This window comes from Cetorhinus maximus, chromosome 8, assembly GCF_964194155.1.
Source record: "Cetorhinus maximus chromosome 8, sCetMax3.hap1.1, whole genome shotgun sequence".
Taxonomy (NCBI): domain Eukaryota; kingdom Metazoa; phylum Chordata; class Chondrichthyes; order Lamniformes; family Cetorhinidae; genus Cetorhinus; species Cetorhinus maximus.
Genome location: NC_135886.1, coordinates 104,637,801 through 104,655,874, shown reverse-complemented (window position 1 = coordinate 104,655,874; position 18,074 = coordinate 104,637,801). Strand labels below are relative to the sequence as shown.

At 45.0% G+C, this 18,074-nt stretch overlaps 3 protein-coding genes across 3 annotated transcripts in view; 1 reads left to right on the top strand and 2 right to left on the bottom strand.

Annotated features, from left to right (window-relative positions):
• Positions 1 to 18,074, top strand: part of LOC144683856 (sodium- and chloride-dependent neutral and basic amino acid transporter B(0+)-like) — a 435,158-nt gene that overhangs the window by 243,143 nt on the left and 173,941 nt on the right. The window lies entirely within an intron of this gene.
• The window catches only part of LOC144684041 (sodium- and chloride-dependent neutral and basic amino acid transporter B(0+)-like), an 86,491-nt gene that overhangs the window by 15,345 nt on the left and 53,072 nt on the right, over positions 1 to 18,074 (bottom strand). The window contains exons 9-13 of the mRNA XM_078547756.1: positions 17,868 to 17,993; positions 13,750 to 13,868; positions 5,029 to 5,128; positions 1,506 to 1,615; positions 1,231 to 1,401 (exon numbers count right to left, since the gene is read on the bottom strand). Of these exons, the coding sequence (XP_078403882.1) occupies positions 1,231 to 1,401; positions 1,506 to 1,615; positions 5,029 to 5,128; positions 13,750 to 13,868; positions 17,868 to 17,993 (626 nt within the window). The remainder of the gene's footprint in view (positions 1 to 1,230; positions 1,402 to 1,505; positions 1,616 to 5,028; positions 5,129 to 13,749; positions 13,869 to 17,867; positions 17,994 to 18,074) is intronic.
• The window catches only part of LOC144683854 (sodium- and chloride-dependent neutral and basic amino acid transporter B(0+)-like), a 453,756-nt gene that overhangs the window by 403,442 nt on the left and 32,240 nt on the right, over positions 1 to 18,074 (bottom strand). The gene's annotated exons all lie outside the window — the stretch shown is intronic.

The following is an 18,074-nucleotide window of genomic DNA, read 5'->3' as shown; positions in this document are numbered from 1 at the left end:
ATGTCTGTTTATAATGTAAACCTATATGTTGACGAAGTCGGAATCTGGAAACTGTTCTTGTGCGTGACCAATAATGTATAAATATGTTGAACACTTGTAATTTAGCAGCGTGCTATCTTAAGCTGCATTGAGATGGTTCTCCCCTTGCAATTGCTTGAATAAACGATTGTGACCTGTACCTGAGACTCCTGTGGTCCATTTGTCAAAGTGACCACAACAACATCAACTGCATAACCTTCATCTACCCTCTCTGTTACCATCAAAAGCACAATCAACTTAGCTAAAAGTAATTTGCCCCAAGCAAATCTGTGCTGACCTTCCAAATGATTGATAACTTCCTCTCAGATTATTGTTTCTAAAAGATTTCCTACCATAGTTAAAACTGACTAGCCTATAGTTGCTGGCTAATCCCTACACAGTTTTTGGAACAAGTGTGTAACATTTGTAATTCTCCAGTCTTATGGCACCCTGTATCTAAGCAGGGTTGGAATATTAAGATGAGAGTCTCCACAATTTCCACCCTTAATTTCCTCAGCTTTCTCTGATGCTTGTGATCCATTCCTGGTTAACTTTAAACACAGATAGCCTTTCTGTTACCTCATTTTTATACACAAGAGTTGCCACCTGTCCAGCCACTGCAGCCTCAAGAGGAGAGAGAGAGGGCAACACCACACCACCGATGAAGAGGCCCTGTTGCTTGATCTGATATTCCAGCCACCAGCTTAGATACAGGTACAAACAAGCCTTAGAGGATTGCATAGAATTAGGATCAGTCACCTAGCATGAGTAGGCTACTGCCAGGCTAAGGAAATAAGTCAGCTCACGTGCCAGCTTATCAGAGGGCAAGGTCACAAACAAGTTTTGCTTCAGGGACCTCATGAGGTTTCTGGTGGCTGCTGGGCTTTCATTATGTGCCCGTTGTCCTTGTGTGATCTGAAGTTGGAGGGTGAGAGTCAACACCTAGATGTAGAGGCAATATCTAATTTCTTCAAGCAACTAGTCTTTGGTTATTCTTGTTGGCATTAAGATGGTGGGTAGAGCTGTCTGCCTCAGGAGGAAGAGATTGTAGCTGATAAATTAGCAGCATTTCCAGACAAACATGGGAACTGCCTGAAAAAGATTACTTACACCAACTTTTTAACTGACCTTCCACTGAAGGCATGGTGAGCATTGGGAGTTTGTCAGAAGTTTTCTATTTATTCTTTGAAAGATATGGAGGTGTTTCCTTACCTGACCCAAGGTGGAGCCCTTAGCTTGAACAATTTTCACAATTGCAACAATGGGGATCCACATAATACAAAAGATTGTCATACACCAGCCAAGTGTTGTTGCCCAGACAGGGTACTCAACAGATCCATATATTGGTGGGGAAAATGTTGCTAAGGACCAGACAAAGATTGCCTAAATGAAATAATTGCACAAAACAAGATCAGAAACAGACTGATAGATTGTCTGCAGCATGGTTATTTTTGCTTTAAATTTGAAAAGATGTAACATCTCCTTACTGCCAGCAAACACGGAGAGATAAAACCCCAACAGACTCTCCACCACAGCCAGAAGAGCCAATTCCTTTCCCCAATCATCATCTCAATGTCCTTGATGAATCTGTTTACCCCTGTGAACAGCAAGAAAGCAGAGACACAGTCAATTGGTTTGTCCAGTCTTCAGGGCAGCTTGTTTGCTGCAGAAGTTTATCTCGTACTGGTTATTAGTAATCAACAGGTTAAATCAGAGAAAGGATCACTCAGGATTTCAAACAGGATGAATAAATTATGTCCCAAATATCTCAAGGTGGTCTGGTTCAAATTCTGCTTGATAAAGCATGTGTGAAGTACCTTTGACGTTTTACTATGTTCTAGGTATTATATAAATGCAGATTGTCTTCTTTTTCTCAGTTCTGAACCCCATAGTAAAAATGTCATGTGTAGAAATGCTTAGAAATCAAACACCCATTCACAAATCTTTTGAAAAAAAAACTACTGTTCCAACAACCATATAAAAGTGTAAACAGACCAATAGTGTATCAATGACAGAGGCTTTAACCATGTGACACCTCATAATCTTCTGCAAATAATCATTGAGATATTGACAAAAGGGATCACAGAAAAATAACTATCAAACAAAGTCAACAGCTCTCTCCAGCTGTCCAAACAACCTTATTATGCATGTTTGGCTGACATCTCAGACTCATAAAAGGATTATCTGAGTTGGAGGTTGTTTGTGAATGGATGGTTTTTACTAAGCAGTTCCACACACACCATTATTACTACAGGGCTCAGTGGTTCAGTACATAGTGTATGCTGGGTGAATGCGAACAGGAGGTTCATGAGTTGGCAAGGGGGATATAAGAGGCCATTAATACAACTGGGATGAAACCCCATAGGACCAAGATGGGCCTTTTTACCAGCTCAGCTTAGTAATCAGCCATCTCTGTGGCTGTCTCCCATCTGCTTCTGGCACTGGTGGGCCCAACTCTATTTCATATCCTCCACTCCCCACTCCCTCCCTGGAGTGTGATCCAGGTGCCTATCTACTGATGCAGGTGTAATGATTCAGGAAATTTCCCAAATTGAGCTACCTGTCTCAGTTGTGACAATCCTTAATCTCTGCAGTGGTCACTCCTGCTAATGTTAGGATGGACAGATGCATCTGCGACAGTTAAATATGTGAGGACAAGGTCAAGTAGATTTGTCCCATTTTGTTGATTCTCTCATCACCTGCTGCAGGCCCAGTCTGACTGATTTTCCCTTCAGGACTCAATCAACACTGTCTGTAATGGTGCTATACCGAGCCATTCTTGGTGAGGAATGCTGAAGTCCTCCACCAGAGTACATTCTGCGCCCTTGCTACCATCAGCGCTTGTTCCAACTGGTGTTCAACATGGAGGAGTATTGATTCATCAGTTGACGAGGGGTGGTAGGTTTTGATGAGCAGGAAGTTTTCTTGCCGCTGTTTGATCTGATGCTATGAGACTTCATGGGTTCCGGAGTCATTGTTGAGGACTCCCAGGGGCACTCTCTCCCAACTATACAGTGCTGTGTTGTCATCTCTGGTGAGTCTATCCTACTGATGGGATAGGACATCACAGAGATGGTAATAGAGAAGTATGAAACAATGGCCCGGATCTTCCAAGGAGTGGCAATCACCATCTGCTTGCTGCTCCACCCGAACGTTCCACCATCTCGACGCTGGTCTGTATTTCTTGCCGGGTCTTCCGAGTAGCTTTATATTTCAGATTTATTAATTAATTAAGCTGTTGTTTTGGAATTTGAACTCAGGTTTCTGGAGCATCAGTCCAGGCATTTTGATTACCATTACCACTCTGCTACCTCTCATCTTCCTCATTCATCTTGTACTGTGGTTACTGGTGAATGTTAAATCAGAGAAGAAATCAGATTTCAAACAGGATGAGTAAGTTGTTCTCTGTCATCAACCTGATTATCCATCTTTGTAAAATGTTTGAACAAATCCTGCAGAATAGGTGCTCACTCTTGGAAAGCCTCATGCTTCAGATCTGTACCGAGGTGAACTTAGTAACCAGAATGGAGGAGGCTGGCCAATCAAATGGAGCTCTCTGTACTGAGTTGAAGAATAAGAAATGGATTCCAAGAAGCCATAAAAAAATTCTGAACACACTGAAGCTGAACCTGTCCTGTTGTTCCATTCGTCCTAATAGTTGGGAGAAACTGGTATTAACTTGTCAAGTGGTAAACTCAAGATGAAGATGTTTGGGCAACATCCATATCAGCAATTAACAGAAAAATGGGGCAGCAAAATCTTCTCCAACAACCAAATGTAACCCACCAAGAATAAGGAGATCCTGCGTGAAGATGCAGAAGGCCTTGATGAAGGATCAGTGAAAAGTTAACTCTGTTTCTCTCCCCAGATGCTGCCTGACCTGCTGAGTATTTCCAGCGTTTACCGCTTTTATTTCAAAAAGCACTGCCTGCTTCATATGGGCTTTTGGAATTAAATGTGGAAAGATTTTTGACAACGAAGGAGAATTTTTGCATTCCCATCATTTTCAGATATGAAAAATTATCTATATTACATCATCCAATTCATTTTTCTTCCTTCTTCTGAATAGACATACGGCTGAATTTTCCGTCCCCATTGGCTACAGGCATCATGGCGGGCGTGAGCAGACAACATGGCAGGAAGGCCAAAAATCAGTTTCATAACATCGTGAAACCAGTTTGCAATCATCCACTCTGCCTGTCAATGGTGGGTCACCTTTCCTGCCGACGGACATCGGGAACTTCATTTTAATACATCTGCAGGTGGTTGAGGTGGTTGCCTTACCCTGGCTGCAGGGATGGGATCATTCATCCTCTTCCTGCACTGGATGACAAACCTCTTCTGTGCAGCGTTGGCACTGACCACCACTGCCACCACCTCCCAAGCCGGAGTGTGAGATTGATGCAGCCAGAGTGGGGTAGAGGATATCGCGGCGGGCTCCAACGGTGTCCAGAAGATACCCCAGCGATGCGACACTAAATCGGGGAGGCTGCAGTCTTCTTGCCTTTTGGGGCCACATCTTCTGTGCAGCAGTCCTGGACTGGAAACAGTAAGAGGTATGCACGTGGCTGCGCTTTAAATATGGCACCCTGCATGAGGAAGCGGCGAGGTGATGGCAGGGTGGGTGAATTGGAGGCCGCTCATCAGTGAAACAATGTGTTCCCTGGGAATGCATGATTGATGAGGTTAGATTGATTGGGACGATACCGCGTGAATAGCCGCCATTGTGGCCAGTGGATAAAATGTCCTCCCTCCCACTGCTGCAGTTACTGCAAACCTGGGACGATTCAGCCCATAGTGCTTGAATTTTTTGCTTGCTCCCTGGTGTAATTATGCTGTTAATGGTCAATTGTCTGTTAAAGAAATTATCTGACTTTTACTTATATTGAAGTTAATGTGAATGATAACTAACTAGTTCTACACCCAGCGGTAAATTGAAAACTTTCCCCATGAAAACCTGCTTGATTAAATTATTTCATTTTATTTTAATGCTTTTCCTGTTGCATTTACCATAGATCCAGCTTAGACCCAAGAGCTCCAGCAGAGCTGTTAGAATGAGACCCAATCCAATGCAGTAATGATCAATTAAACTTATCCAGTAAATCCCAGCCTAACAAGAAATGAAAAATTAGAAAATGTGCTGCATAAGGAAAACATAAAACAGTAAAATCTTTATTATTTGGCCTGCACAGGGAACGGGTGATGCGGCAAATCAAAAATACCAGTTAAGGGAGGAATGCATTTAACAATGGAATAGAGTGCAATAATTGTAGCATGAACTAATATGCAAGTACCCAGCAAGCAAAGAACAGCAGTCTTTTCACTTTTAATCTTCAACAGTACGTTAAAACATAAACTAAAATATAAAATAATACAGTATATAGATACGGGTTCTGGATAACTTCGGAATTGTTTCCTGTTGATAAAGTGATAATTCGCATCGGGGAACGTCAGGACTTCCAGTTGGTAAAGAATTCCGGCTGGTAGAGCCCTGGATAACAAAGTTTACCATACTGTAATATTCTAAACAACAGGGTAAGGTGTCTAAACCATAGAAACCTCCCAGGACAGGGATTCCAGTACTATGGGTCTTGGTTCCTCGGGTATGCTGCACTTCTCAGGTTCCAAGAGGATTCCTATCGAGGAAAACTGAATTTATATACTCAGCGGTTTCCTGTCACACATTCTTGCTCCCTGCCTTCGCTTACCAGCCTTTCCTGATCAGTACACAACTCTCCTCTATAATAAAAACAGAAAATGCTGGAAAAACTCAGCAGGTTTGACATCATCTGTGGAGAGAGAAACAGAGTTTCGAGTCCGTATGACCCTTCCTCAGACCTGAAGAGAAGTAGAAATGTGATTAAATTTATACTGTTTAAACGGGGTGGAGCAGGTGAAGCTGGATAAAAGGCCAGCAATAGGCGGGGGCTAAGGAGAGATTGACAAAGATGTCATGGACAAAAAGACAGAGGGAGTGTTAATGGCAGTGGGAACGGCTAAAGGGTAACGGCAGAAGGTGTTAAGAGCAGAATAAGAGTAAGAACTCTGTGAAAGAACAACATGGAACAAGTAACAGATAGCACTTTTGGGGCATGGTGGGGGACGGGTCTATGGTTGGGGAAAAATGATAGGAAAAGGGATAAAAGGGGATAAAACAATAAATAAAAATGAAAATAAGTGGATAAAAAATAAAAATAAATTTTTTAAAAGGGGATTAAAAAAAAGAGTTCATGGTCTGAAGTTGCTGAACTCAATGTTAAGTCCGGAAGACTGTAAAGTGCCGAATCGGAAGATGAGGTACTGTTCCTCCAGTTTGTATTGGGCTTCACTGGAACATTGAAGCAGGCCAAGGAGAGACGTGTGGGCATGAGAGCAGGATAGGGTGTTGAAATGGCAGGCAATAGGAAGGTCTGGGTCATGCTTGCGGACAGACCGAAGATGTTCTGCAAAGCTGTCACCCAGTCTGCGTTTGGTCTCCCCAATGTAGAGGAAACCGCATTGGGAGCAGCGAATACAGTAGACCAAATTGAAGGAGGTGCAAGTGAAATGCTGCTCCATCAGAAAGGAGTGTTTGGGCCCTTGGACAGTGAGGAGGGAGGAGGTAAAGGGGCAGGTGTTGCACCTTCTGTGATTCCATAGGAAGGTGCCGTGGGAAGGGGATGGGGTGTTGAGAGTGATTGAGGAGTGGACTAGGGTGTCCCGGAGGGAATGGTCCCTACGGAATGCTGACGGACGGAGTGAGGGGAAAATGTCTTTGGTGGTGGCATCATGCTGGAGTTGGCGGAAATGACGGAGGATGATCCTTTGAATGTGGAGGCTGGTTAGGTGAAAAGTGAGGACAAGAGGGACCCTATCATGGTTCTGGGAGGGAGGGGAAGGAGTGAGGTCCCTGTCAACCACAGTGGGTAGGAAACCTCGGTTAAGGAAGAAGCGCCATATTGGTAAGTGGCATCATCGGAACAGATGCGACAGAGGCGAAGGAACTGAGAGAATGGGATGGAGTCCTTACAGGAAGCAGGGTTTGAGGAGCTGCAGCCGAGGTAGGTGTGGGAGTTGGTGGGCTTGTAATGAATATTGGTGGACAGTCTATCACCAGAAATGGAGCTAGAGCGGTCAAGGAAGGGAAGGGAAGGGTCAGAGATGGGCCATGTGAAAATGATAGAATCATCTTCAAATTGGAAGCAAAATTGATCATTTTTTTCACATCCAGACAAGAGCATGAAGCGGCACCGTATCAGTCATCGATGTACCGGAGAAAGAGTTGTGGGAGGGGGCCTGAGTAGGACTGGAACAAGGATGTTGCCACATACCCCATAAAAGAGACAGGCATAACTGGGACCCATGCAGGTACCCACAGCCACAACTTTTATTTGCAGGAAGTGAGACAAGTTAAAGGAGAAATTGTTCAGTGAGAGAACAAGTTCAGCCAGACGAAGAAGAGTGGTGGTGGATGGGGATTGTTCAGGCCTCTGTTCAAGAAAGAAGTGGAGAGCCCTCAGACCATCCTGGTGGGGAATGGAGGTGTAGAGGGATTGGGCGTCCATGGTGAAGAGGAGGCAGTTAGGGCCAGGAAACTGGAAATTGTTGGTATGATGTAGGGCATCAGAGGAATTGCAAATGTATGCAGTAAGAGACTGGACAAGGGGAGAGAGAATGGAGTCAAGATAGGAAGAAATTAGTTCTGTGGGACAGGAACAGGCTGACACAATGGGTCTAAGGGGACAGTCCTGTTTGTGGATTTTGGGTAGGAGGTAGAAGCAGGGTGTCCGGGATTGGGAGACTATGAGGTTGTAAGCTGTTTAGGGAAGATCTCCAGAGGAGATGAGGTCAATGACAGTCCTGGAAAGAATGGATTGATGTGCGGTGGTGGGGTCATTGTCCAGGGGTAGGTCCACCATGGCAGATGGTGGAATTTGAAATCAATAAAAATCTGGAATTAATAGTCCATTGATGACCATGAAACTATTGTCGACTATCGTAAAAACCCATCTAGTTCAATAATGTCCTTCAAGGAAGCAAATCCGTCGTCCTTACCTGGTCTGGCCTACATGTGACTCCAGACCCATAGCAATGTGTTGACTCTTAAATGCCCTTTGAAATGGCCTAGCAAGCCACTCAGTTGTAAGAAACCGCTACAAAGTCACTAAAAAGGAATTAAGCCAGACGGACCACCCGGCATCGACTTAGGCGCCAGGAACGACAACGGCAAACTCAGCCCTGTCAACCTACAAAGCCCTCCTTACTATCATATATGAGGGCTAGTGCCAAAATTTGGAGAGCTGTCTTACAGACTAGTCAAGCAACAGCCTGACATAGTCATCCTCACGGAATCATACCTTACAGATAATGTCCCAGACACCACCATCACCATCCATGGGTATGTCCTGTCCCACCAGCAGGACAGACCCAGCAGAGATGGCTACACAGTGGTATACAGTCGGGAGGGAGTTGCCCTGGGAATCCTCAACATCGACTCCGGACCCCATGAAGTCTCATGGCATCAGGTCAAACCTGGGCAAGGAAACCTCCTGCTGATTACCACATACTGCTTCCCTCAGCTGATGAGTCAGCGCTCCTCCACGTTGGACACCACTTGGAGGAAGCACTGAGGGTGGCAAGGACGCAGAATAAACTCTGCATGGGGACTTCACTGTCCATCGCCGAGAGTGGCTCAGTAGCACCACTACTGACCGAGCTGGCCGAGTCTTAGAGGACATTGCTGCTGGACTGGCTTTGCAGCAGGTGGTGAGGGAACCAACAAGAGGGAAAAACATACTTGACCTCATCCTCACCCTAACTGCTGCAGATGCATCTGCCCATGACAGTATCAGTAGGAGTGACCACTGCACAGTCATTGTGGAGATGAAGACCCGCCTTCACATTGAGGATACCCACCATCGCGTTGTGTGGCACTACCACCATGCTAAGTGGGGTAGATTTCAAACAGATCTAGCAACTCAAGACTGGGCATCCATGAGGCACTGTGGGCCATCAGCAGCAACAGGACTGTACTCGAACATAATCTGCAACCTCATGGCCCGGCATATCTCCCATTCTACCATTGCCATCAAGCCAGGGGATCAACTCTGGTTCAATGAAGAGTGCAGGAGGGCATGCCAGGAGCAGCACCAGGCATACCTAAAAATAAGGTGTCAACCTGGTGAAGCAATAAAATAGGACTACTTGCATGCCAAATATCATAAGCAGCGAGTGACAGACAGGGCTAAGCGATCCCACAACCAACAGATCAGATCTAAGCTCTGCAGTCCTTCCACCTACCATTCAGATGTGAATGGTGGTGGACAACTAAACAAATCACTGGAGGAGGAGGCTCCACCAACATGGGCATCCTCAATGATGGAGGAGCCCAGCGCATCAGTGCAAAAGATAAGGCTGAAGCATTTGCTACAATCTTCAGCCAGAGGTGCTGAGTGGATGATCCATCTTGGCCTCCTCCGGAGGTCCCCAGCATCACTGATGCCAGTCTTCAGCCAATTCGATTCACTCCACATGATATCAAGAAACGGCTGAAGGCACTGGATACTGTAAAGGCTATGGGCCCTGAAAAAATCCCGGCAATAACACTGAAGACTTGTGCTCCAGAACTTGCCGCGCCCCTAACCAAGCTGTTCCAGTACAGCTACAACATTGGCATCTACCCAGCTATGTGGAAAATTGCCCAGGTATGTTCTGTACACAAAAAGCAAGACAAATCTAACCCAGCCAATTACCACCCCATTAGTCTACTCTCAATCATCAGTAAAGTAATGGAAGGGGGGTATCAACAGTGCAAGCAATAATCTGCTCATTGACGACCAGTTTGGCGCCTTCCAGGGCCACTCAACTCCTAATCCGATTACAGCCTTGGTTCAAACATGGACAAAAGAGCTGAACTCCCGAGGTGAGTTGAGAGTGACTGCCCTTGGCATCAAGGCAGCATTTTATAGAGTGTATCATCAAGGAGACATGGCAAAACTGGAGTCAATGGGAATCGGGGAAAATTCTCCGCTGGTTGGAATCATACCTAACACAAAGTTTGTGGTTATTGGAGGTCAGTCATCTCAGCTCCAGGACATCACTGCAGGAATTCCTCAGGGTAGTGTCCTTGGCCCAACTATCTTCAGCTGCTTCATCAATTACCTTCCTTCCAACATAAGGTCAAAAGTGGGGATGTTCGCTGATGATTGCACAATGTTCAGCACCATTCGCAACTCTTCAGATACTGAAGCAGCCTACATCCAAATGCAGCAAGACCTTGACAATCTCCAAGCTTGGGCTGACAAGTGGCAAGTAACATTCACACCACACAAGTATCAAGCAATGACCATCTCCAGCAAGAGAGAATCCAACCATCGCCCCTCGATGCTCATTGGTATTACCATCACTGAATCCCCCACTATCAACATCCTGGGGGTTACCATTGACCAGAAACTGAACTGGACTAGCCATATAAATGTGGCTACAAGAGCAGGTCAGAGGCTAGGAATCCTGTGACAAGTAACCCACCTCCTGACTCCACAAAGCCTTTCCACCATCTACAAGGTACAAGTCAGGAGTGTGATGGAATACTCCCCACTTGCCTGGATGAGTGCACTCCCACAGCACTCAAGAAGCTTGACACCATCCAGGACAAAGCAGCCCACTTGATTGGCACCACATCCACAAACATTCACTCCCCCCACCACCGATGCACAATAACAGCAGTGTGTACCATCTAGAAGATGCGCTGCAGGAATTCACCAAGGCTCCTCCGACAGCACCTTCCAAACCTATGACCACTACCAACCAGAAGGACAAGAGCAACATATAGATGGGAACACCACCACCTAGAAGTTCCTGTCCAAGTAATTTATCTTCTTGTCTTGGAAATATATCACCGTTCCTTCACTGTCCTGGAACTCCCTTCCTAACAGCAGTGTGGGTGTACCTGCACCACATGGACTGCAGCAGTTCAAGAAGGCAGCTCACCACCAACTTCTCAAGGGTAACTAGGGATGGGCAATAAATGCTAGCCCATCCAGCGAAGCCCACATTCCATGAATGAATAAAAAAAAGGCGACAATGCGCCAGACAACATCAGCAGCAGCACCCTTGTCGGCAGGTTTGATAACAAAGTCAGGGTTGGGCCTAAGAGAATGGAGTGCAGCAAGTTTGGAAGGAGACAGGTTAGAGTGGGTGAGAGGAGCAGAGAAATTCAGATGGTCGATGTCACGCCGACAGTTCTCAATGAAAAGATCAAGAGCAGGTAAGAGGTCAGAGGGTGGGGTCCAGGTGAAGGGAGAATACTGCAGATGGGTGAAAGGATCCATTGAATGGGGGGAGGACTCTGGCCCAAAGAAGTGAGCACAGAAGCAAAGGCAGCAGAAGAAGAGCTCAGCCTCGTGCCGAGCCCGGAATTAATTGAGGAGGGCGTAAGGGTCTAAAACTGAGTCATTTGCTACATACAGAATGTTCAGCATCAGAGAGGGGAAGTTCAGAGGGTATGTTGAATACATGACAAGGACTGGGGTTAGAGGACAGGATGGGGTCAGAGGGGTGGGAAGGGTCCTGGATGGGCATTGGTACAATAAGTTTTTGGAGGTTGCGTTCCTTAACACCTGAAAGGAAGAGAAAAAGTTTCTTATTAAGGCATCAGATGACACCTCCAAATAAAAGGTGTGGCTATGGGTGCCCACATGGGTCCCAGTTATGTCTGTCTCTTTATGGGCTATGTGGAACATTCCTTGTTCCAGTCCTACTCAGGTCCCCTCCCACAACTCTTTTTGGTACATCGACGACTGTTTCGGTGCCGCTTCATGCTCTCGTCTGGATGTGGAAAAAATTATCCATTTTGCTTCCAGTTTGCACCCCTCTATCACCTTCACATGGTCCATCTCCAGCAATTCCCTTCCCTTCTTTGACCACTCTAGCTCCATTTCTGGTGATAGACTGTCCACCAACTCCCACACCTACCTCGACTACAGCTCCTCATACCCTGCTTCCTGTAAGGATTCCATCCCATTCTCTCAGTTCCTTCGTCTCTGTTGCATCTGTTCTGATGATGCCACCTTCCAAAACAGCATTTCTGACTTGTCTTCCTTTTTCCTTAACAGAGGTTGCCTACCCACTGTGGTTGACAGGACCCTCAACCATGTCTGACCCATCTCCCGCACCTCTGCCCTCACCTCTTCCCCTCCCTCCCAGAACCATGATAGAGTTGTCCTCATTTTTCACCCCACCAGCCTCTGCATTCAAAGGATCATCCTCCGCTATTTCCGCCAACTCCAGCAAATCACCACTACCAAACACAGCTTCCCTTCACCCCGTCTGTCAGCATTCCATAGGATCCGTTTCCTCTGGGACACCCTGGTCCACTCCTCCATCACCCACAACACCTCATCCCCCTCCCACGGCACCTTCCCATGCAATCGCAGAGGTGCAACCTCCTCCTCCCTGTCCAAGGGCTCAAACACTTCTTTCAGGTGAAGCAGCACTTCGTTCGTACCTCCTTCAATTTGGTCTATTGCATTCGCTGCTCCCAATACGGTCTCCTCTACATTGGGGAGACCAAATGCAAACTGGGTGACCGCTTTGCGGAACACCTTTGGTCTGTCCGCAAGCATGGCCCAGACCTTCCTGTCACTTCAACACACCATCCTGCTCTTATGCCCACATGTCCATCCTTGGCCTGCTGCAACGTTCCAGTGAAGTCCAATGCAAAGTCAAGGAACAGCACCTCATCTTCCAGGTAGGCACTTTATAACCTTCCGGACTTAACATTGAGTTCAGCAACTTCAGACCATGAACTCACTCCTCTATCTTCATCCCTTTTTTAATTCCCCTTTTTTAAATTTATTTTTATTTTTGATCCACTTATTTTCACGTTTATTCACTTATTATCCTGTTATCCGCTTTTTTTATCCCTTTATGTCCCTTTTTCCATCCTTTTCCCCCAACCATTGACCCCTCCCCCATCCCACCCCCAAAAGGGCCATCTGTTACTTGTTCCATGCTGTTATTTCACAGAGTGCTTAGTTCTGCTATTAACACATTCTGCTTTCTTACCTTTATGCCACTATCAGTACCCCCTTTAACCTTTACCACTACCATTAACATTCCCTCTGTTCTTTTGTCCATGACATCTTTGTCAACCTCTCCTTAGCCCCCACCTTTTGCTGGTCTTCTATCCAGCTTCACCTGCTTCACCCCCCTTAAGTTTCATCACATTTCTACTTCTCCTCAGCTCTGAAGAAGGGTCATACGTTAACTCTGTTTCTCTCCGCAGATGCTACCAGACCTGCTGAGCTTTTCCAGCATTTTCCAGCTCTCCTCTGATACCTAGCCTGTAGCTTGTGGTTGAACCCTTGGTTTGGGCTTACAAGCCTCACATCTTTGACTTCAAGGTGAGAGCGTTATAAACTGAGCCAAATTGAAAGTGAGATGGAAATTCACCAAAGTGCACATCCCTACATGGAGGAACATATCAATGTCCAATGGATACAATGGAAATCTGATTCACAGGGTCGTAACAAAGCTGCATTTCATCTCTTTAACCAGGCTCTGCATTTAGTAACTGCTGATGGGAATGGTTAGTCAGTCCCAAATTAGCACTGCATTATATTAAATAATGGGATAAAACATGACTACCATGCAAGGTTATTTTTTGCGACTTAATGCTGTGAAATTCCTGATTTCATAGGGTTATAATTCATAATAGGGTGAAATATCACAAACTGTTAAAGGATAACATACCTGTGTTACATATAAAAGGCCAAGCAAATAAAATAACAAGCAAATGCCAGTTGTCAGATAAAGGCGTTTTGATCGTAGAAACGTTGGGAACTGATCCAGCAGGGCTGTTAAAATTGTTTCTGATGAAAAAAAAGTGAAATGAGGTCAGCACTTCATTTATAATTTACAGTTCCACAGCCCCTGCTACTGACTACCATCAAACATGGATCAGTGCTCCTCCATGTTGAACACCACTTGGAAGAAGTACTGACGGTAGCAAGGGCACATAATGCACTCTGGGTAGCGGACTTTAATATCCATGACCAGGAGTGATTTGGTTGCACCACTATTGATGGATGGGCTGAGTCCTGAAGAACACATCTGCCAGACCAGGCTTGCAGAAGATGGTGAGGGAACCAACAAGAGGGAAAAACCTATTTGACCTAATCCTTACCAATCAGCCTGTTGCAGATGCATCTGTTCATGACAGTATTGGTAGGAGAGACCATGGCACCATCCTCTTGGGGACAAAGTGAGGACACCTTCCATCATGTTATGTGGCAATACCACCATGCCAAATGGGATAGACTCAGAACGGACCTGGCAGCTCAAAACTGGGTATCCACAAGGCGTTGTGGGCCTTCAGCAGCAATACAAGTGAATTCAACCACAATCTGTAACCCCATGGCCTAGCATATCCCTCATTCTGCCATTACCATTAAGCTAGAGGACCAACCCTGATTCAATGGCAAGAGCATGGCAAGAGCAGCACCAAGCCTACCTCAAAATGTGGTGCCAAACTGATGATGCTACAACAAAAGATTAAATGCAAGTTAAACAATGGAAATAACATGCTAAAGACAGACCTAAGTGATCCCACAGCAATGGGTCAGATCAAAGCTCTGCACTCCTGCTGCATTCAGTAATAAGTAGTGCTGAACAACTAAACAACCAACTGGAGGAGGAAGCTCCACAAACATCCCCACCCTCATTGATGCAGGAATCCAGCAGATCAGTTCACAAGAAAAGATTGAAGCATTTGCAACCAGCTTCAGCCAGAAGTACCAAGCAGATGATCCATCACGGTGTCTTGCTGAGCTCCCCACCTCCAAAATTGGCCACAACCCTAGCCAAACTGTTCTAGCTTGGACAGTTTGTAAAGCTACAATACAAGCATCTATCCAACAATGTGGAAAACTGTCCAGGAATATCCTGTCCACAAAAAGAACAAACATAATCTGGCCAATTACCATCCGATCAGTCTACTCTCGATCATCGACAAAGTGATGGAGGGTATTGTCAACATTACTATCAAATGGCTCTTACTCTGCAGTAACCTGCTCCCTGGTGCTCAGTTTGCACTCCGCCAGGGCCAGCCAGCTCCTGACTGATTAACTGCCTTGTCCAAACATGGACAAAAGAGCTGAATTCTAGAGGTAAGGTGAGAGTGACTGCCCTTGACTTCAAGGCAGTTTTTGACCAAGTGTGGCATCAAGGAGCCCTAGAAAATGTAAGCCGATAGGAATCGGGAGAAAACTCTCCACTGGTTGGAGTTATACTTAACACAAAGGAAGATGGTTGTGGTTTTTTGGTTTTTCAAACATCTCAGCTCCATCACATCACTGCAAGGGTTCCTCAGTGAAGTGCCCTAGGCCCAACCACCCTCAGCTGCTTCATCAATGATCTTGTTTGCTGATGATTGTGCAGTGTTCAGCACCATTCATAACTCCTCAGGTATTGAAGCAGTCTGTGCCTGTATGCAGCAACATCTGGACAACATTCAGGCTTGAGATAATATCTGGGAAGTAACATGCATGTCAGACAAGTACCAGGCAATGATCATCTCCAACAAGAGAAAATCTATCACCTCCCTTTGACATTCAATGGCATTGCCATTGCTGAATCCACCACTATCGACATCCAAGGGGTCACCATTGACTAGAAACTGAACTGGACCAGCTATATAAATGCTACGGCTCCAAAAGCAGATCAGAGACTGGGAACTCACCTCCTAGCTCCCCAAAGGCTGTCCAGCATCAAGGCACAAGTCAGGAGTGTGATGGAATACTCTCCACTTGCCTGGATGCGTGAAGGTTTGGATCATTCAAGAATCCAACACCATCCAGGGCAAAGCAGTCCACTTGATTGACACCCCAGCTACACTCTCTCCACCACTGGTGCACAGTTCTGCAGTGTGTACTATCTATAAGGTTCACTGCAGCCAAGGCCCATTCAAGAATACTGTCCAAACCCATAACCTATCACCTAGAATTACAAGGGCAGCAAATGCTTGGGAATACCACCACTGGGAAGTCCCCATGCAAGCCAGACCCCCTACCTATTAGGAACTGTATCACCTTTCCCTCACTGTTGCTGGGACAACATACCGGAAGTCCCTTCCTGACAGCATTGTGGGTGCACCTGCACAACTTCAGCAGTTTTACAAAGGGGACTCACAATCATCTTCTCAAGGACAACGAGAGATGGGCAAAAAATGCTGACCCCCCCACCAGTGATGAATGAATAAGAAAAAGAGTATCCTCATTGCAGGGCAATGCAGCCTTCCCTCCAGATCTCAGTGTTAATGAGTCTAGTGGAAGTTTTCATTAATCTGATGATCATTCCTAGGTGCCATAATAAGGATGATGAGGAAAAGAATGGATGGATCAACCTTGCCTCCACTCCCAGAAAGAGATTTCAGGGAGAGACAATGCTCTAAGCAGTGGTCCTTATGACTGGAAGGCTAAGGCTGCCTTCCTTCCTGAAGAGCTAAAGTCTTTGCAGGTGTGCCTATGGATGTCATACGCACAAAGGAAGTTGAAGGTATTGGTAAGTATTTGTTCAGGAACATTACTAACAGTAACTTGTCATCTTTGTTACAATCTCTGGAGACCATTAGCATTTGGAGAGAAATTCAAACACCGAATGATTAACTGAAAGAACAGCATCACAAGATTTCACATTTTAAATCAAATTACATTACTATACATTAAAAAAATTAAACCAACACCTCAAATTTAACACTATATTTTGTAAAGACTTAGATACTTAAAACATCATTGTTCATTTTACTTCCACCCAAGAGTTCCTTTAAACATTACAGAATATTGAGGGTTCATTCACTTCTTCTCTGAAACTCAACCAAGTATGCCATAGCTCTCAGGAATTCACTTTGGTTTTTCCTCAGTTTTCTAGCTATTCTCTGAGATGTGAGATTTCATGGAGATTAGTAGTTGGCTAAGCAACCCTCCAGCTTCCCTTTAAAACCTCACAATTGTGGACCCCTCAGCCCCAGCATGGGTCCCCATTGCATTGGTGCTGAGTGATTTAAAAATCAGGAACACCCTTGGTTCCAAATAGCCTCTGCGTTCTTTGTCTTGACTTTGGATGGACATAGGCTGCTTTCTCCCAGTCTGCTCCCATAGTTCCTGTACAGCTTCTGGTCCCAGAACTGCTTTACAGCTCCTGGTAGATTCCCTTTCTCTGCCTTCCCAAGCTTTAACCAAACTGACAGCTGACAGAAAATTTTCTGTGAGCAAAGACACACAGATAAATTCAAAAAAAGATACCTTCCTAACCCCCACAGTCCATCTTCATGGCAATGTGACATACTTTGGGATGCTCCAAACAGAAATGTAAACTAATTATCTTTTACCTTGAAAACAACCCTGTAGCACACATGAATCATTTATATCTCTAATGCATATAATTGTCCTCTTTCCAGACTTGCTGGTCCTATCATAAAGCCCCTTGTTGACAAGGCACTTTTAGCGTCTTTTGACCTGAGAACTACATGAAGAAGTTAAATCTTCTGTTGAAATAAATGTGGACATCCTGGCATTGTCAAGAGCTCAGAGATGGGCCATCCATTTTTTAAGGTTTGTCAAGTGTCAACTGTGACCTTGTAAAATAAACGCCTTTTGAATTGTAGTTATCCTAGGGATGTTTACCAGTTTCTCAATCAGGTTTTCCATTTATCGACATTTTTTTAAAAATCCAACCCCCAAACTAAAAGTTATTTTCTAAAATATATGAATTATGAAACTAGAATTTGCAATACCTCATGAAATTATAATGATTTATATTCATAATTTTCCTTTAATAAAGGCTTGATAGAGGTGGGTTATGAAGACACTTACCCAAACTTGAGAACTGACTGTCGAGTCCCAGAGTGATCAGCATGAAGAAAAATAAAATGGACCAAAAAGGTGCCAATGGCAACTGTGCAAGAGCCTCTGGATAGGCAATGAAAGCCAGACCAATACCTAACAAGTAGATACAGTTGATATGGTAAAATTAATGGTGCTTAAAAAGGAGATACTGTAACCTGATATAACGTATTTAAA